This window comes from Euprymna scolopes, chromosome 6 (assembly GCF_053919585.1).
Source record: "Euprymna scolopes isolate OS-2025 chromosome 6, ASM5391958v1, whole genome shotgun sequence".
Taxonomy (NCBI): domain Eukaryota; kingdom Metazoa; phylum Mollusca; class Cephalopoda; order Sepiida; family Sepiolidae; genus Euprymna; species Euprymna scolopes.
This window is the reverse complement of record NC_136487.1, coordinates 93,189,612-93,211,379: the sequence shown is the minus strand read 5'-3', so window position 1 is coordinate 93,211,379 and position 21,768 is coordinate 93,189,612. Positions and strand designations below refer to the sequence as shown.

Here is a 21,768-nt window from a genome sequence, read left to right as displayed (position 1 = left end):
AACACACAAAGATTAATTTGACCTGTCACTGCGGGGGAAAAATAGGTTAAATTATTCGATACGGCAGGCTCTTCTTTGAGTAATAATCATTTCCGGATAGCCACGTAGTATCAATGTTAACTAAAGATACATTTGCGTACACATTAAGTATGGGCCTAAATACCTGAAGTAAGCAATGCTAGACATGAAATATGAATATGTTTTTCTCCAGAAGCTCAATTGATACTAATTAGCACACATATTTTTTTAATACAAATATCATAAATACTAATACTAAAGAAAATTTAACCATTGGGTACAAGTGATTAGCAGGTGTGGTAGCGTGGCCGAGCGGTCTAAGGCGCTGGTTTTAGGCACCAGTCTCTTCGGAGGCGTGGGTTCGATTCCCACCGCTGCCAGTATTTTAAAATAATTGTCTCTTCTTTGGATTGGTCCCTGTATGATACATCTAATTTAAATTTAAAAGACACGGGCGTATGAAACATTTCGTAATTTCTTTTTATCTGCTATCAAATTGGTTTCCTTCATTTCCCTATTTTGAAAAACTCTAGCATACCAATTCAGTAAAGATTTTTTCACTTATGGTTTCTTAAAAGACAGGATTTAACGTATTAAAAAATCTCTACTTAATATAGAAGGACTCGTTGTGTGTGTGTGTGTGTGTGTGTGTGTGTGCGTGTTCGTTATTAATGGACAAGGAATCGGCTCAGCCGATTTAAAAAAAAATTCACACAAATGAACTTTATATGTTTGACAGTGTTCTTAGATAGTTTTTTTTTTTTTTTAATTAAATGTGATTTGTTGCAGGAAACGTTTGAATAAGTCTTAATGAGATGTAGGGCAGGGACTGCCAAACGAGTGTGAAGATTGAACCGCATGTTTCCGTGACGTCAGATTTGTGTGTACTATACCACGGCCATCGTGACTGTACGAACTATGGAAGAGCAGAAGCGACTTAATGATTTTTTAAAACCTTTGTTTATCTTCTTCAAACTGCAATTAATAATTAATCTTTGTTATAATTTTGTTAGGTTTTAAGATTTGCATAGTTTAATGATTAATAATATAAACATATATATATTAAATATGATATACGGTTTTACTGAATGTTCATTTGGTTACCTACGGGGTTCCGTATTTTGTTCGGTAAAAAGTGACAAACAAAATATGGGGGGGCTACTACATGCTTAATATTGTGCAATAATATTTTCAAATTGGTTTTAATCTGGCGATAAAATAGCTGGCAAGAGTCATGCTTATATTAAAACTTAATATTTAAAAAAAAAAAATTAAACACAAGTAATTAAAAATCTATGTTGTAACGGAACATTTTGAAACAATGGAATTTTAATCGTTTTAATCTTTTAAAAATTAATGTTTACGAAGTTTCTTTTTCTTGGCAATTCAACTGATTATAGTATATATATTAATTCGAAAAAACGCTATTTAAAAAAAAACATAATAATATTAGGTTTATATCAATTTTTTAATTGCAACTGCAATGTAATTTTTTTGTTCAATATGTATATTTAAATTAAAAAAAAAAGTTTGTACTTATTTGAACTCTTATGTTTCATAATAAATAGAAATTTCGATAGATTTAAATATATTTTGTTCGAATTTCGAAAAAAAATAAATATGGGGGGTGGGCACGCATTAATAATATTTCCCCTCGTATACTTTACGAAAACTGCATTTTATATGTAATTTTATTCTAAAATGGATAAGTATAAAAAATTTCACGAAAATCTGACCATTAGTTGGTTTTTGCTATATTTATTAAATATGGGTATGTTTTCACGTTCGGAATGTCTACTACATGGGAACGTTATTTTAAAGCGCCAATTATGTAAACACCGTTTTCGTCTCGCAATTTCATTATTTTCGTTCGATGAAAAAAATTTTTTTCAAATTATTACTGGTTTATTTTGCTCTTCTTCTTTTAAATGGTACAAAAATTATACTGATAATATTTATTTATAATAAAGTTATATCGTGTTACATATAGGGTGGGGTAATTCTATGGTAACTTTTGGCAGTCCATAAATTGAGATGCAATTTGTTACATAACAAAAGCCCTTAGCTTAGGCGGAGAGAATGATTGATGGATTAGAGTTAATAAATAACTTCAACTGATAAACCCAGTTAAGAGTATCACATGAGTTTCGAAAAAAAGGATCTGTCTTGTCTTCGATCAGAAACCCTAATAGGACAATCATTCAACATTTGGTCGATACAGTAACTCCAGTATAGGTGAGGTGGCCGTACAATGTGAACATAGTAAGGTTACCCAAGCCTCCCTCTCTCTCCCTCCCTCTTTAACACAGTAACCCATCTCTTAAATTATATATCCTTTTAATCTCAGTAATTTATACTTCTGCCTAAGCTAATAAAATCTCCACTGAAAAGAAGCCTCCTGTATCTGCCTGGATTTAAGAAACAACGATAAAGATGAGAAAGGGTTGCCGACCGCGGTGTGTATAACAAGATGATGCGACGTTGCAAGACAGCATGGATTATTTGGCAGAAAGCGATACTACGCAAATGATCCTTAACTTCTAATCATAACCTTGGTTGTTTAAGAAAATAAAATCACGTTATAGACACTGACAGTTTCTGACTTGGTGTGACAAAGTAGATTTTTTTATTATAATAATATTTCATTCTTTATCGCAACAAATTAAAATTGATACAAATTGCCTTTTCTGCAGATGGAGTCTCAAGATGAATGCAATAAGGGTGTGGACTCAGACAGAAATCACGTTGACAGAAATGAGCCCGAAAAGGAGGTGATGCAGCGTGGCATGTGGGGACATCAAATCGAATTTATCCTCAGCTGTGTCGGTTATACGATTGGTTTGGGCAACGTATGGCGATTTCCCTATTTGGCTTTCAAAAATGGCGGCGGTAAGTTGTGCACTTTTCATTTTTATTTATTTGCAGAATCAGATGTATTTTAAGCACCCACATTATACTAGCAGCTAAACAAACTAAACTAAGTAAATAAAACACGTGTTTTCGAATTGACCTCGTTTCAACTTTCAGAATACAATTATTTCATTAAAAAATATTAAAAAGGAAACAATTTCTATTTGTGTTTTTTTTCTTCTGGTGTTTTCTCTGGGAATTGAGCATTCTACCGAATGCCACACATTCACTCGCTATTCAAAGATTCTTTTCGCAAACAGAATAAAGTGTCATTGCAGGAAAAGGATCCCCCGAAATGCACCGTTGTAATGAGTCTAACAAATTATTTCCTTTTGCTAACCTTAAAAGGGTTAGAGAAAGTAAAGAGTATTCAGTAACGTCGGACATCTTCGATTTAACATCCAGAAGACTACAGGGTGGAACGATAAATTTGTCGTCATAGAGAATACAACACTACAACTTTATTTTAAATCTTTTATTGAAAAACATCAATTCAGGTAACTTGATTATTTAGTAGAGCTGACATCTATTCAATGTAGCCGTCTTTAGCCTCAATCACCGCCTCGATGCGGGTCTAGAACTGAGAGCATGCTTTTCTACAAGCGCCGGCGGGAGATTGGCGGATGACGGCAATCAGGCTGGCTTTGATGTTTTCAACGTATGACCAAATGAAGTAGTCCAGCGGGTTCAGGTCGGGGGGGGGGGCGCAGGGAGAGAAGGGTACAAAGTCGTAGCACTCTATCTGAAGCCAAGCATGGGTCTCTTCGGACTTGTGGGCAGGCGCTGAGCCCTGCTGTCACATCCAGAGTCTGCCAGTAGCCACCTGATTGCACCAAGGGATCACCACACTCTTCAGCATATCCAGGTAAACTTTGGTGCTGATTGTAAGCCGACTTCGAAGATGTGAGATAGCATAATGTGACCATCACTTGAAACGACATCAAAGATCATAACCGTGGCTGGAAACTTCGTTGAGCTGTGCCCTCAAGCGGTGTGCCGTCCGGATTTGCATTTTGGGGGTGCTGGTAATGTTGTCATAACTTAAATCGGCAGAGAGCATGAGTTATATAGCGGCGCATTTCCGATCTCCCTCGTTGAACATTGTTTCACATTCAGACATGATAGAAAACTCCTATCGCTGTTGGGATTTGTACACAACTGGCCAACTAGTAAATGGTCTGCAACAAAAAAGATAACCGGTTTTTATCAAACAGAAATGGAATCATGTCGTTTTTTTGTAGGGCGACAATTTTATAGTTCCATCCTCTACAAAATATGTGGATAAGTCAAACATCTATATCCAACCTAAAACTGTCACTATGTGTGAGTATGAACCAATCTCATTAATGTTATATATAATGTAATGCTTGCGTTTTTTAAAATTACACTTTGTAACATTATTTACATGTTGACTTCTTGTCGAAGTTGAACCTAGGACCAAAGGTGTTATGTTGCGTCCAACGAGATAAGATTGGGGTTGAAAGAAACACTATGGAATGAGTTAGTGTCCTAGTGGTATTCGATTCGCCCGAGAGATAGCACGGCTACCGAGAGAGCAGGCCAATGAACATGACAGCGTGACGTCATTATTAGATAAACATGTAGGCAAAGGCACGAAGGCGCCTAAAGTTTCCGATGTTAAACCACGTGACCATAAAAATTTTTTTTGTTGCCTTATATTTGTGGCTGTTTTTATTATATGTTTTTTATTCTCCTAAAGAGAAAAACAATTCTCCATTTAGATTATTATTACAATTATCATAATTGCGCATTGGGATAATTTTAATCCAGCAAATGGAAAAAGTGAACTTGTTTTATTTCTATCGAAGGAACTTTTATTTTTATTTCTAAGGAAGTCAAATATTTCATTTTATTTATCTTTTTAAACAGCAAAACAAACAATTTTTTATAAATATATTTTTCAGTCTGTTCTTTTAATAATAAATAAAACTTTTCATTGAGTATTTCCAAATATTTTAAAGCATTTTCCACGACAGTTTTTCTTTGTATTGTTTTTTTTTTCTTTTTTTCTGATTTTGTTTTCTTAACTAAAACGATCGATTAATCCAATGTTTTAGCACCGGGCGTAATTTATTTCTTTGAAATATATTTAAAACTTAAAAGTTTTTGTTTGTTTTATATCATTTTATCTGTAAATAATTTACATGACTGAAATGGGAAATGAAATAGGACATTCTCTCCAGAGACATACGAACACTAATAAGTTTTTAAAGTTTTGATATGAACTAAAAATAAAGAGTACATTAAGTTTTAGTTAACGTATTTTCTTGTGTTTTATCTTATAAATAAATGTTGTACGCATCGTGCTGAAATAATAACGTTATTTAGAAAACCATTCTTAACAGGAGGGGGGCTTTCTAACTATTCTGCACTTTCACCGAACAATTTAATGAAAAAAAAAGATACCATAAATTTTAATTTAACTTGAAAATCCTGTCTAAAATATAGCACAGTGCGTACACTGCACAAGCACTATTATTATTATTATTATTATTATTATTATTATTATTATTATTATTATTATTATTATTATTATTATAACAGCAACAACAACAACAATAATAATAAAAAAGGGGTATTTCACGGGGAATATGAACCCTGCGTAAACGAATTTTAAGTTAATGGTTGCTCCCTAAAAAGCGCATATGCAAAAGATTTTCATTGGTTTATTTAATCGCGCAAACTTTTTTGAAGGAACTATTTGAGGGAATAAATAAATAAATAAATAAAAAGGCCAAAAACACTATTTGAATATGTATGAAAAAATAAATTTAACAAAAAATAAAAATATTAGTGTGGAAAATATAATGTAATAATAAAAATAAATTAAAATAAAATGAAAATAAAATAAAAACAAGCACGAAATAAAAGTATGAATCAAATTTAATTGAAGAAATAAAAAAAATTTAAAAAATAAAATACATGCTCGATTACAAATAAAGTGTATGAGATATATACGAAGAAAGTGAAAGAAAACCTCAGGGAGCAGCCATTAAATTAAAACCCGTCTACGCAGGGTCAACGTTTCCCGTGAAGTGCCACAAAAAAAAAAAAAAAAAAAAAAAAACTGTAGATGACATCGATTGGCGCGACATTAACTAGTTGTGAAGGTTCAGGGAGGATGGAAAGCCCGAGGTGGGAGAATACTAACCAGACCTCTACTGGGAGTGTGCAGTTCAAATCTGGTACCTTGGGGAGGCATTTTGTCATCAGGAAACACCAATGGCCGATGCCAATGATAAATCAATGGCAAACGGCCGTTGCGATGACGTGCAATCATCTGCACGAGTGGTCAAGAGGTGGAAAACATTGGAAATATGGGAAGACTTGTTGTCACGCGGTCTCCAGCGAATACCACAGGCTATTACCAGTGAGCGATAACTAATGATGACCTGTGAGACAACTCTTAGTGAGTGAAATAATAATAATAATAATAATAATAATAATAATAATAATAATAATAATAATAATAATAATAATAATAATAATAATATCCCCTCCCAAATTTACCATCATCCTGATTTAATATCGTAGATGTTAACTATATTTTCTTAGTTTTTAACCAATGTTCACATTATAGTATGAATGTCTTTTAGTAGTTATGTGAACTTCATTTCCGTATTCATGTATTCTGCACCGATATGAAAATGAAGACGATAGCGAAGTATAGGATTCCTAACCATATGAGTGATGAAAATATATTACTCATTTTGATGAAACACATGAGAAAAAAAATGAACATAGAAAAACAGAAAACCAAAACTTTAAATATTTATATATTAAAAGTAATAGTTATTTAAATATTTCAACATAAAACCTTGTGGGGAAAATCCAGCTGCCCAGTAAGGGGTACTCTGGATAAAAACAGAAATTAAAATTGTCTCAGTCATGAAGGATATCTCCTCCATCGGCCGAGGACAGAAAAAGTGAATTGTAGCATCAGAATAGATACTACTACACTGTGATCTTGTCCCGAAGGCCAAGAATTGTTTGTGTTTTATGTTTCTTTAATTGTTCGTTCCTCAAATTCATAATTCAGTTTTATCAGTATTAGATTTCTATTGCTTTAAAATTAATTAATTTTACATAGATAATATTTGTATTTGATATTGAATAAAGTTCAGTTTCATTATTAATCGAATTGGGTTCCTTTCTTTTCTTTTTAACATGTTTTAATGCACTTTTTAAACATGCCGTCATATAGTATCTACAGTAGCAGTTCGACAAATCTTACCTACATTGCCTGCAGGCATTTTTCAGTAAACAGGCCTTCTATATCTCGGTGGCCGTGGAAATAGCCTCTGATTGGGAAAGCCAGAAAGAAAGCTAAATACTTGTACAAAATCGTAATGGTGTCACGTTGGAGTCCTGCTTTCGCTGCTGTTGCTGCTACTGTAGTTTGTACACCGGCTACATATTTCTTTAATAGTTCTTATAATATTTATGTTGGCTGTGGGGCAAAATAACCTAATATACCCAAATTTATAATTATTTCGACCTATCTGCCCTCAGACATTTTTCAGAAATCATGATAGGTTATTTAGCGATCAAATTACCTGTAAATGTAGTTAGTTCACCCCTTCCCCCAAATAAATGATGACCTCTCAGGACTAAAGGACATAACTTTTTAACTTTTAATGATTATTTTTTCTGTCATTTTGCATAAACACACACACACGCATGCGCGTGCGCACGCACGCACACACACACACGCACGCACGCACGCACGCACGCACACACACATTCTTCTCTCTCTCCCACTCTCTCTCCGTCTGTCTCTCTCTCCCCACCTCACTCTCACCTGCCGCTGATGAATAAATGATATTCATGTTTGTGTTTGTTTGTGTTTGTATGTTTATCCCAACATATATTCTAGTAGCTTGCGTTGAGATAACTATGGATATATTTTACGACTTGCCCCAGCGTAGTATAAACACCTGTTCTTAACATGGAGTGGTTTGGGGGCCAAAACCACCCCATGTTAAGAACGGCTTTCGGAATACCCCCCCAACCTCCTCACAATGTTAAGAACGGCTTTCAAAATAAACACCCCCAACCTCCCTATGTTAAGAACGGCTTTCGAGGTTGAGGGGTGTTTATTCCGAAAGACGTTCTTAACATGGGGAGGTTGGGGTGCTTATAATAGGTTAGGGCACATCGTAAAAAATTATCTAACTGTGTTTCTCCTAGATGTGTGTGTGTGAAATATGATACGAGCAAAGAAATTGAAGGTGCAGAGTGATTATGTCAGGAGGGAGAAAAGATTTAATAAAGAGTTCTGAGAGAGAGAGAGAGAGAGAGAGAGAGAGAGAGAGAGAGAGAGAGAGAGAGAGAGAGAGAGAGAGAGAGAGAGAGGGGGGGAAGATAACGAAGCAGTAAGTGAATGATTTAGTAAATTATAGCGTGATAGCACTAGCAATGATACAATTCAACATCAGTTTACCAATGTAAGCATGTAAGCAAGTCATTAGTGGGATAAATTATTAGGTCGCAGGCGCGCCATCAGTCGTAGGTAGCGTGGCCGAGCGGTCTAAGGCGCTGGTTTAAGGCACCAGTCTCCTCGGAGGCGTGGGTTCGAATCCCACCGCTGCCATTACGTTTTAAATACTTTAATTATTTTTCACTTATGCAGAGGCAAAAAAAAAAAGAAAAAAAAAAGAAAGGAAAACAAAACAAAACAAAGCAATTTATAATTTTGATAAATTATTAACAGTCTTTTAAATTTTCCATTATATTAATATCATCATCTGCGCTTTACAATGCCTCCCCACGGGACAGAATTAGACACCAGGGTCGTTTTAAATTTTCCATTATATTAATATCATCTGCGCTTTAAAGCTGAATAAAAATGTATATAAAATGATCATTTTAAAACTATCACTGGTGTTGGTACAATACTGTCCAAGAAGCGTATGCCAATTTTCGTCTTTATCACTATTACAATAAAAAATGTTTGTAAAATTTCGGTGAAAAAATATGCTACCAAAACTGGGGAGGTGGTGCAGTGCAGTGCACTGGTGCAGGTAAGTACTTTTTAAAAATCTACCAAAAATCAGGTAATGTCGGAATTTATCTTGCTTCCAGATAAATTTGACGCGTGAACAAAGGCAGCAAAAAAAATAAAATAAAATAAATAAATAAGAGGATAAAATTAAGAAAGAAATGGGAGTAAAGAAGTTAACACAGGTCTTGTTTGAAATGAAAAAAAGGTTTTATTTACAGAAAACAGTTGCAAATTGTTTCCCTTTGCCGGCATTAACAAGAAACGCCAAAATAACGAAGACAAAACACGCTCGCAATATTACAGTAACAAAACAAACAATGCTGGTTCTTCTATATAAACAATGTTTTAAAGGAAGGGTCGTTTGTTAACCCGACTACCACAGAAAATAGTAAAAGTAAAAGTATTTCCGAAATAAAACCTTAAATAAAGGAACGTACTCACAAAAATAATGTTCAAAGTTCAAGCACCTTTTAAATTCGTTAAATTAAAGGCTCGCTGAACGCTGCTTGCTCCAAGTCTGTGGAAAGGGTCTAAGCTTGTATCACTTCTTTGAATATGAGTTTCTTTCCCTAAAAACACTCTCTCCGTAGCACAGCAGCAGTGCCCAATAGAAGTTGAAAGGAAAACCGCCTCGTCGCGTCTACTGTGTTGTACAGTTCTTCTCCTTGGAGGGAAAGGCTTTAGGATTCACGTCCTCCTGCCTTTTTTTTTTTTTTTTTTTTTTTTTTTTACACAGTGATCACCACTTATCAAGGGCCGGAAGCCACTCAGGGATAAGGGTTATTGCAAGTACATTACGTTAGTGTGGAGATTTGATGAAGTGTTTACTTAAGGGGGCGGTTCAATTTGTTAACATTGGACTTGAAGACATCCAAGTTGTAGTCCGGCGGGAAGCAGGCAGACGGAACAGAGTTCCACAGGCGTGCAGTTCTAAGAAAGAAGCTTTGTTCATGGAATCCGCGTTTTGATTTAGGCATAGATAAAGAGTGGGCGAAATTTTTCACAGTGGATTCAGCTAGACAGGTGTTTTCCGTGAAAGATTGGCGAGGGGTGAGCAGAGATTGGAGTTCAGACGAGCACCTGCCATGGAAATAACGCTAAAACAAGGATAGTCTCGCAACGTCTCTTCTGTGGGAGAGAGGTTGCAGGGTAGAGAAAAGGGCACCCCCCCACTAAGCCACGAAGTCTATTTTGTACTCTTTCAAGGCAGGATAGGCTGTTTTTAGCAGCTCTTGCCCAGATATGGCAGCAGTATTCCATCCTTGGACGTACTTGGCTTTTATATAGATAGAGAATTGCATCAGTAGTGAGATATCTTCTGGAGCGGTAGAAGGATCCCACCATCTTTCCTGCGACCTTGTCAACAGATTTGATGTACGTGTTCCATTTCAGATCAGGAGTAAAGGTCAAACCCAGAAGCTTGTCAAAACACGGGGCCTCACCCAGACGAGAGCCATCCATCACAATTGATGCCAGATGGGGATCAGAGCGTTGATGATGTAAGGATAGGAGTTTGGTTTTGGATGCATTAAAGGTAACTAGCCACGTCTTCCCCCACTGAATCACGCGCTCGAGATCAGAGGAGAGAGAATCAGAGAGAACTTTGTCGTTTACAGCCTTTGATGTGTTGCCGTAGATGGTCGTGTCATCAGCATAGATGTCAACGAATGATTTAAGTATGTGTTTAAGGGAGGTCATTGATGTAGATCAGGAAGAGAGTTGGGCCCAGGATTGACCCCTGAGGGACTCCAGCATTTATATTGCAGGCCTCCGATTTTGTCCATGCTCTTATGAGCCTATCGGAGAGAAATTCTGGCGAATTCGAAAAGGAAGCCTCTTCTCTTGGACCTCAGCACAACGGAGCTAGCAGGTTTTTATTCAAAATCGTGGTAGTTTCGTACAAAAAAAAAAAAAAGGATACGAAACCCAATCCAATAAAACAATATATATAAATATAAATCATGAACCAGCATAAAAAATATAAGTATATACTCCGGGGGGGGGGGGGGTATACAATTGTTGGTGTAAAAACAGAAAAAATTCCAACAGTAATTATCCAATCAATATGAAATTTTCAGCGATTATTAAGAGAAGAATGAACTTTATAACACTGTACTTAGTTTTCATAAATGATATTTTTATATATATATATATATATATATTTTTTTTTTTTTTTGCTTACACCCCCCTTGTTTTGAGGGGGTTCCAAATATGCTTAAAATAATCATATGAAACTGAACAAAACATATTGTGTTGTTGTAAGGGACAGGATTATAGATAAAAAAAAAAAAAACTTGTTTGCATACCTTATTTCGACGTCTGAATATCAGAACTTCGATTGTGTTTAATTATCCTGCTTTTGAGTTTTGAAGTGTGAAATTCGGTGAATATGTTAAGTAAAATAATTAATTCAAGTTAAGCAAAACAAAAAAAAAAGTTTTTTTATATTTATACGAAAAAAGTCATTTTAAAATCTTTGATAAATAAATTAACAATTTTTTTTAGCGAGCCGAATAATGCATGACCATTATTAAACAGGGCATGCTTTGAAGAATCGATACAAAATAATAAAAAAAATCGATAAATATTGTGCCCTTTGTGTTAAAAATATCATCATTTTTTTTTTCGATCTCGTTTGAAAACGTTTGCCGCCTTTCGACTACGGTGGATCAAACGCGCTGAAATATTTTTTTTATTCTGGTTTAAATTGCCCCCCCCCCATTTTAGGGAGCCTGACCCCCACACACATACACATTAAAAACCAAATACAAATGGTCACCTATCTGGTACTGGGCAGCCTCAGCGTTAATAATAAATTGAAATTTTCGTCACTGAAAAATAAGTTTTTTTTGGCTTGTTTGGTCTTTCGTAGTTTGCTTTTTATCAACTACAAATGTAAACACTGTAATCAAATCGACGTGAAGTAACTCGTTGCCCACAGGAATAAGTGGAATTATTTGAAATCCAGGTACTTATATTATAATATTTTTGCATATTCTCATAGAAAATCACCCGAAATCTTAGTTAGACAACAAATAAACAACTTAATTCTTTCAAAAACCTTTTTTTTTTTAAACTATTTATATACGTTTTTTGTGCAAAACAAAAAATGCCAATTGTTAATTTTTCGGGAAAATTTACCATTTAAAATTTATTAAAAATAGTAGAAAAAATTTTACATTATTCTGCTTTCTATATGATAAAATTCATGGTTTATCTTTCTGGAAAAAAATGTTACTTAGAAATAATGGATTTTAATAAATGTAATTTCGTTTTAAAAAACAACAACAACTTGATTTTTCGGCCATTTTTGGCGGTGTCTATGCTACTTTATATTTGCACGAGAAAATATGTAAACTTAAACTATAATGTATGAATTTACGTATTGTTTTCTTGACAAAACACATTAGAAAGTTTTTTTTTAAGTAAAAAATAATTCACTTTGAACTAATGCTGAATACCCTTTGTGCTGTCACTCACTTACACACACACACACACACACACGCACGCACGCACGCACGCACGCTCACGCGCAAATAAACAAACGTTTATTCATTTCAATTTCCCGCGCATTTGCACAAAAATAAGTTCTTCTAGCAACAACATAATTACAAAGACGCCCACGCGCTTTTCTCACAACAATAAAAGCAAAATGGACATATTTCTGGCGAACGTAGACCAAGACAATACCACGTGACGTGACAATATCGACTAATGAGAAATTTTAGAAGATTGCTTTTTTAACGCTTTCCCAAACCAATTAGCAGTAGCAGCAATTTTGTGCTGGAATCCGATTAAAAAAGTATTGAAACGCAACAAACAATCTTTCTCTCTCTCTCTTTTCGCTCCAACTTGACACGAGAAAATGTCTCTTGTTTTCATCTCAACGTCGTTTTCAAATCTGTCGAAACCATATTTACACACGCCACGCGGGCATAAAAAAAAAAGAAAAGAAAACACTTATGCACACACGCACCCATTCCGTACATTTTCTATAAGAATTACTAACAACGGACTACTTTCCTCATTGGACTTTCGAATAAGGCGAACTTCGTCAGTTAAAACAAAAACCTAGAAATAAGGACATTATTTTCACAAAAGACTTTCACCTTCCAATCTTATTATTTTAACGAAGGACTTTCATCTATGATCTTTTAATCTTAGCAATTCAACAAAAATTTTCACCTAATTTGAATATTCTAGCCTCAATGATTTCACAAGAACTCTTACCGATCGGACTTTGCTTGTTCATCTTGTTATTTTGTTGAAAAATAAATGCGGCGCATTTTAAACGAGAAGGAGGTGTCATTATGTTTTCTTTCTTTTTTTTTATTATTATTTTGTTTGGGGGCAGAGGAATTTAATTTCTCTTAAATTTCTTTTCTCCTACACTTTCATACCTACTTTTTTTGCGGATTATAAAAATGTCTCTTAGTTTATAAAAAATATTTATCTAATGTTTTTAATGTTATTATGTTATGCTAATTTCTTTACATTTATAAAACATGTAAACTTATGTGAGATTCGAACTCGGGTACTGACATCGTGAAAACTACCACCTTCGTGATTGTTACTCTGCCTATTCCATGTTGTCAACTAATCACATTATTTTTTAAATGATACACATCGAAAGACTATATTTGAATTATTTTGGTCGCTTCATTCTTTATTTGCCTATATGGGAGGGAGAGTATTGACTGACTTTTATGGGTTCTTCTCCAGATTTCAACCTAATCAAAAATACAAAAAATAAATCTTTATGATATACGTAGTCATCATGGAACGAAAATGTCATTTTCCAAAACTTACTTGAATTGATCAAATAGTTTTATCAAAATTCATAAGTATCGCCCAGCCATCTTTAATAAAGAGACACAATTAGATTCGAACTACGAAGATAAAAAAATTAGTCTTGTAATGGCTATGATTTATTATTAATACCTACAAATCGTTTTTTTTTTTTCTATTTAAAAAATACTTGACCAATTTACATGATTTTTAGATCATGATACTCATTCGGTGACGAGTATGTACATCATAAGTATGATTTTTTAGGTCGAATTTTGGACAGCAACCATTTTATATTGTCAGAGGTATTGTTTTTCGACAGGAGCCATAGTTCCGTCTTAAGAGCATGAGCTATTTTCAGGAGGAACTGAGTCAAATTTGAAAAATGAGGGGTTTATACCTTATATAGTGGAAGATCCTGACAACCTCTGATAATGGATTACTCAGTCTGTAGAAGACGCTAACAAGTGGTAACCAGTGAGGAATAAGTAAATCTTGATATCACGGCATTTAAGATACTATTCGAGTGTAAAAATCTTATTTGTTACATTGCACTTTCTTTTTGTATAATAAACCTGTTATACTTACTCTGTGTGTTGACCATCATTTAATCTGAATTAATTTATATGGATTATATTCCTGCAGGGATGTATCAGTAGTATAAATTAGATACATACATGGAGTATTTTGTAATTCATAATTATTGCTTAGATTTAAAACAATAAATTTATTAATAAGTTAAACATTAAATTTATTACTAAGTTAAACATTAAATTTATTATTAAATTAAATATTAATTTAAACTAATAACTCATTTTGTTACTGCAATTTTTTTAGTCTACCATATTTCAATAATGTTTTTATTAAGGTTGTTTTTATTTTCCATATGTGGAGTTTGCGGATGCTTGAGCAATGTTCCTCCATGTATATTCAATCGTATATGCCAATATAAGATGCGACAGAAATAGCTCCCATGTGCTTAACTCTAACCTTTGTGTTGTTAATGCATTTTAATGAATGACTAAGCATTTCGTGCTTTTTCTGTAGAAACATGGTTTTGAAGAATGATGACTATATAATTGCAACATGGAGAGCTTTTGGAGTTTATTAAATATTAGATCAGAATGATGCTGTTCATGATGGAAAATCAATGTTGCTTATTTGCAAACTTCGGAGTCACGGGTTCAGCTCACCACTCTACACAAAAACACTAAAACAAAAACACGCAGTCGGCTGAAATATGCCACCCTCTGGAATACACCACGACCAAGAAATGAAAACAAAATGAAAATTAAAATAGCAAGAACTCTTTCTTCAACAACAAAGAAAAAACACAAAATCCAATTTATTGCAAGGAAACAGAATGACAGATATTTTATTTTGAGGCGAAATATAAAAGATATACATGCAATAAACGTCACAGATATTTTTGCATGTAAGAAAATCTGTCTTTTTTCCCCCTTGGTACCATAACCAACAAAGTCTAGCCGATTGTTGAGATGGCTTGCTCCTTGATGATTTGGGGGTATATCTTTGGCCCTGTGCAGTTTTAGGAGGCTTTTCGTTTTCTCTTAGAAAGTTTATTGCTAATCAACTGAGGTGTTCCTAACGGAGAATTCTGACAGGGCTATCGAAGCATAGTGTTTTTGTAGGCCAGAATGCTTTTTGTCTAGGGCGATCGCTTTTCAACTGGGAAGATAACAGGTCACGTGATGCTGTCATTCCAAATATTTCTTCAATAAATCTTTAAGTGGTGGAGCATTTCAGAAACCGTTCCAATATTTTATAGCGAACAGAATTCACCATTTAGATGATGTCATTTTTAAAACCAAATTAATAAAACCTGAAATCATTTGTTTAAGTAACAGTAAAATTAATTTTTTCATAAATCTTCTTTTGTCTTCCTTTTGTCCACTGTTCAAATGTAGTGAGTATTTTTGTCGTAATTTGCTCTTGAAACAACGGAGCAAAACGAATGCGATATGTTTGAAATAATATTTATTTACCTTGAACGGAAAAGTATCGCTTTCAGTTGGAGTGGGTGTGTTAAAATGTGTACATAGATCCAAAAAAGTCTGGAAAAATATGTGGTAGTGTGTGTGCACAAGTTGAGAGATGGCGTCCCGCCGTCTCACATACTTTTGGGCTTACTGTGTGCGTTACACACAAATGTTTCGGGCGAGGCGAGAAAGAGAAAACAGATAGAAAACTCTTTAATTTTTAGCTTTTATAGACTCAAATCTCGACGACCCTAGCCTGAAGAAAAAAAGGCTGACAATTAGCTCTGAGCCCTTTCTAGTGCACGTATGTGTATCTGAGCATGTGGAAAGTGTAACTAATCCTACAGATGTATATAAACATCATATATTCATAGCCACTTTTCAGCAGCGAGTGAATGTTACTTTATCGGCTATCGATTAGACTTCAACCGACAGTTTGTTTTAGCCAACCACAGAAACAAGAATATTCACTTGCATATTATAAAACCTGTACGAGCCTTTTTCAAGTCTCACACAAAAACACACATTCACATTTCAAGCTGTCATATACATACGCGCACACAAACATACGCGCCCACGTCCACACACGTACATATATTCACGTTCGCGTACATACACTCACATTCACGTGTATATACACACACGCTAACGTATACACATGTACTCACATACGCGCACACGAACGCACACATGGACGATGTCACTTCCGCTTTCTAAAGAAATACACACATGCACAAAAGACCACCGGAAACGAGGATAAAGGAGAGAGTAACAACCGGCTCTTTCTTTCCAGCCCAGCTTCCGTATGACCGACCGACCGCGTGCGTCACGCCCACTTACTACTATGTATGGGGCACGAGCTAACAGACCGTATGTACGCCTTCTCACTATTTCTCTCTCTATCTACTACTGGTCCCTGAGAACACCTTCGCGTAGCTGACTACTAACTGATATCAACTCTCATATCCTCTTCTTTGTCTACACGCTGGACTATCATTTCAATTTCCACTACAACACTCACTTCAATTCCCACGCGCGAACAAACGATAGTGACCCGAACTTGAGATGAACGCACATTTCCTTTTCTTGCTACAACACCAGTCGTGCAACGAACATTGGTTACACACGCGCGGACATGAACACATGTTATATCCAAAACATTCTTTCAGCAGTAAATAAACGACGTTTATCTTATCCATCAATTGAGTCTTTGTTTCCTTCAATTCCATTCGTTTCATTATTTTCTTGTGGCGAATAGGGGTATTATTATATCCTGGTTCGCAACAAACCTCAGTCACAACGTTTTTTGTTTTAGAGTTTTCTTCTCCGTTCGATGTAGTGAGAACGGCTAATATAACATGAAACCCTATGGCATTGACATATAATAGTATAATAATATAATATGACAAATAGTAGCAGACACACCAGGAGACACCCACAAACTATTCTCTCACACACAGGTTCATACATACATTATTTCATTGGCAAACAGGTACGTTAATATGCACACACATCTACAATGCTTATACCATTTACACACATTTTGAAACACAAACTCACACACCCACAACTAGAATGTACATGTGTACTCAACGTATCTTCAGATTTTCTTAAAAATCTGTAAATAAAAATTCATTTTTATTTTTGTATCGATTTGTCATTATTTTTACATTTTACACTATACTTTCCCTAAGATGAGATTGCGAAAGTAAATATTTATCCTCTCGACTGATGATGGTGGTGGAGTAGTGTTTTTTTTTCTCTTCCCTGAAGAGAATTAGAACAGTTTTTGCTATTCCTAAAATAGATCGACTACACGTTTTTTTTTTTTATAGTAAGTAGTTCAAGTGCAAAAGTATGGAAACCCCAAATTCATATTCCTTGGAACAGTCACCATTTATAGCAATGCATGTTGCGCAGCGTTAAAAAGCGATCATAAACAGCCTTGCAAAATAGTTTGACAGACGACACTTGTGAGTTTGAAGAAATCCTTCTCTTTTTGTGTTAGCTTCCATAGAAACAAAACAGACCTAACAACTGGAGCACTGGAGCAGTGGAGCAGACATTGCAAAAAAAAACAATGTCCTAAGACATTTTCTCCTCTCTCACATATGTTCACAGAAGTATATGAAAGAACTTTAGAACTGCTATTTGGACGATAAAATCAACTTCCCAGCTAAGCGCCAAAGATACCTGTATTTGCAAAACAACACATTCATCTCTCTCTCTCTCTCTCTCTCTCTTTTATTCTATTCTATTCTTTCCTTCCCTTCTTTTCTATCTGACATATCTAATGTAAAAGTGTTTGTTTTGTCTCCCTATTGTCAAGTTAATTTCTGATCCCATGTACATAAATGAATAAGGAGAAAGGATTAAAAAAAAATTTAAGAGAGAGAGAGAGAGATAGAGAGAGAGAGAGAGAGAGAGAGAGAGAGAGAGAGATGGGGGGAGGACAAATAGAAAAATAGGGATATAGACAGAAGGATATATGGCAACGAATCCCCAAACTATTCCAACAAACGCTAAAAAGCAAATGGCATTAATTGCTACTGCCTTTCTTTCTCCATTCGTTGGGATTTGCTTTCTTTGTCATTTTAAAGGCAAGTAATTTTCACAGGAACGTGTTAACTCAAAATATTTTCAACCAATAAATATCACTTTAAACCCCAAAAGTAACACGTCTATGTGAAAATAATAAGTCGACGTGAACTTAAAAACTCCTATAAAACAGGCAAAATCTAGATAGTTTTCACCAGCCCGCTGCATTGAACAACTCGATATCATTTGCGCACTCAGTGGGAGAGGCGAAAAAAGACACTTCAATGACTCGCGAACAAGCCTTCTTTATCTCGTCCACACATTCTTAAACACCAATGAGAGTCTAACGAACAGAAACGATTTGCTATTCACAGCTATGCGTGCACCAAAGAGAACAAGGTAAACCAACGCACACACATATACAAAATATCAGCTACCAAATACTCACATACGTATATTTACACTACGAACAGATTGACCTACACATTTCTAAGTCTTGTGATTTATCGTTCTTCGCCAAACACAAATTTGTATAAATGAACATTTACTAATTGAAAATAACTGTTCTATGTTGTGTAGATATGAAATATTTTTTACAAGACATTTATAAACCCCTGTTTATGTTTTATTTAACACTTGATAACTGGTGACCTTCTCCCATGTTTTATTTATTTCCATTTTAATATGTATGCCCGTAGCCTTTATTTTCTTCCTTCTTTATAACTTTTATACCTAATTTAAATTAAATGTTGGTGTAGGTTTTGATCATATCGTCGCAAATGGGCCCACCAAAGACAGGGATCACGCCACAGTTAAACAAAATACTGAGACAGATGAATAAATAGCATTTCTTAGATCACAAATCAAGTAAACTGCTGCCACAAACACTGATACAATTCAGTATCAGTTTACCATCTAAGCAAGGTATTGATAACATAAAGAGTTTAGTTGATATCGCGGGAGTCGTTGGTAGCGTGGCCGAGCGGTCTAAGGCGCTGGTTTAAGGCACCAGTCTCTTCGGAGGCGTGGGTTCGAATCCCACCGCTGCCAAGTTTTTATAGTCTTAATTATTCGCTTAGGTAAATAAAAAACGAAAGAAAAAAAAAAAAAAACTGCAGCAAGGTTAAAATGTTGGGCTATATTGTGATTGTAATTCTTCGGAAACTGTTAAAGGTTCGCATCATCACTATACATTTTAGTTTAATCACCTTGTCCATAGTTTCCCAAGATGAATGAAAATAACACAAGGAATGACAGTTTATTTTTTTAATGTCAAAAGTTAAAATACAATACTTTCCGGGTATTTAGTCCTCTCCCACTGCAAGAAATGAGTCACTAGGGTCAGAAAGTGGGACTGAGAAGTCAGTACCTTGAGTAGGGGCAATCTGACCCACAAAAAGTGCCTGGGTAGTTCCCGTCAGCATTTCCCGGTAAGGTCGCCTCAGACGATTAGCAACAAACTAACCCCTCCTCAAAGAGAGAAGGCAAAGCTTGGGAGGGGGGCATTCTTGAACTGCACAGAACACCCACCGCAAAATCAACAGGAATTGACTAATCTTTGATGATTTTTGCCATTTCGCTATCGTTTCGCAAAGTTCATTACTTCAAATAAAAATATATCAATAAATAAACATCCATTCATAAGTTTGTTGAAAATACGAGATAAAAACTTTCGCATATAAATCGATAAAATCACATTTTTGTGATATTGGTAGAAATCATTTTTGTGATATTGGTAGGAATCATTTTGTCTGAGCGATGATTTGTCTGTATTTTTTTAGTTTATAATTTAGAAATGAATAACAACTTGTTGAAAAATCAAGCCAGTTCCCCAATAAAAGGCCGAAAAGGAAGATTTGAAAACATATGAGAAAAGTTTGTCCACAGGATCACACAAACATTGAATTGAAAAGCTTTAAAAAAAAGGAAAACATCCTTATTACGGGTTACTATGCTGAGATTTAAAAAAAAAAAAAAAATGAAAAGTCCTCCCTCCCACAGACGTTTTGAATTGTGTCTATTTAAAAAATGTTTGGAGCTTATGACTTCACCCCACCCATGTCTTCTTTCTGTCGCCACCCCCATCAGCAAACTTGAAAAAAAAAAAAAAAAAATGCTAACGATTACATGCCTTGCTACGTTGCCAAGAAGTGGGGCCTCATTTTACGTCAAATTTATATAAGAAAGTGATCCTCGACCCTATAATGTTAAATTTTAATTATTAAAAACAAATCCTTCTTTATATTATCTTTAAAAGCCGTTGAAACGTATTAGCCGAAAAATAAGTAGATTTTGATTTCCTTGAAACGTATTAGCCCCCAAAAAGGAGATTTTGGTTTCATTTTGGGAGGTAAACTACGCTGAGTTGGATCGTAAAAAAAACAAATAGTGTTTTTTTTTTTTATTAATATGTAAATGAATTAAATATTTTTTTAATATGTAAATTGATCAAATATTTTTTTTAATATGTAAATTGATCAAATATTTTTTAATATGTAAATTGATCAAATATTTTTATTAATATGTAAATTAATTAAATATTTTTTTAATATGTAAATTGATCAAATATTTTTATTAATATGTAAATTGATCAAATATTTTTTTTTAATATGTAAATTGATCAAATATTTTTATTAATATGTAAATTAATAAAATATTTTTTTAATATATAAATTGATCTAATATTTTTATTAATATGTAAATTGATCAAATATTTTTTTAATATGTAAATTGATCAAATATTTTTATTAATATGTAAATTAATTAAATATTTTTTTAATATGTAAATTGATCAAATATTTTTATTAATATGTAAATTGATCAAATATTTTTTAATATGTAAATTGATCAAATATTTTTATTAATATGTAAATTAATTAAATATTTTTTTAATATGTAAATTGATCAAATATTTTTATTAATATGTAAATTGATCAAATATTTTTTTAATATGTAAATTGATCAAATATTTTTTAATATGTAAATTGATCAAATATTTTTTTTAATATGTAAATTGATTAAATATTTTTTTAATATGTAAATTGATTAAATATTTTTATTAATATGTAAATTGATCAAATATTTTTTTAATATGTAAATTGATCAAATATTTTTTTAATATGTAAATTGATCAAATATTTTTTTTAATATGTAAATTGATCAAATATTTTTTTAATATGTAAATTGATCAAATATTTTTATTAATATGTAAATTGATCAAATATTTTTTTAATATGTAAATTGATCAAATATTTTTTAATATGTAAATTGATCAAATATTTTTTTTAATATGTAAATTGATTAAATATTTTTTTAATATGTAAATTGATTAAATATTTTTATTAATATGTAAATTGATCAAATATTTTTTTAATATGTAAATTGATCAAATATTTTTATTAATATGTAAATTGATCAAATATTTTTTTAATATGTAAATTGATCAAATATTTTTTAATATGTAAATTGATCAAATATTTTTTTTAATAT

The 21,768-nt window shown here is 33.6% G+C and overlaps 1 protein-coding gene and 3 non-coding genes across 4 annotated transcripts in view; all 4 read left to right on the top strand.

Annotated features, from left to right (window-relative positions):
• Positions 1-316: 316 nt before the first annotated feature.
• Positions 317-398, top strand: Trnal-uag (transfer RNA leucine (anticodon UAG)). Its single transcript has one exon. It is a non-coding gene; the product is annotated as a tRNA-Leu (tRNA).
• A 2,319-nt stretch (positions 399-2,717) lies between these two features.
• Positions 2,718-21,768, top strand: part of LOC145278203 (sodium- and chloride-dependent glycine transporter 2-like) — a 74,333-nt gene continuing 55,282 nt past the window's right edge. Inside the window, exon 1 of the mRNA XM_080130489.1 lies at positions 2,718-2,907. Within this exon, the coding sequence (XP_079986615.1) occupies positions 2,793-2,907 (115 nt within the window). The 5' untranslated portion in view covers positions 2,718-2,792. The remainder of the gene's footprint in view (positions 2,908-21,768) is intronic.
• On the top strand, positions 8,461-8,542 carry Trnal-aag (transfer RNA leucine (anticodon AAG)). Its single transcript has one exon. It is a non-coding gene; the product is annotated as a tRNA-Leu (tRNA).
• Positions 19,248-19,329, top strand: Trnal-aag (transfer RNA leucine (anticodon AAG)). Its single transcript has one exon. It is a non-coding gene; the product is annotated as a tRNA-Leu (tRNA).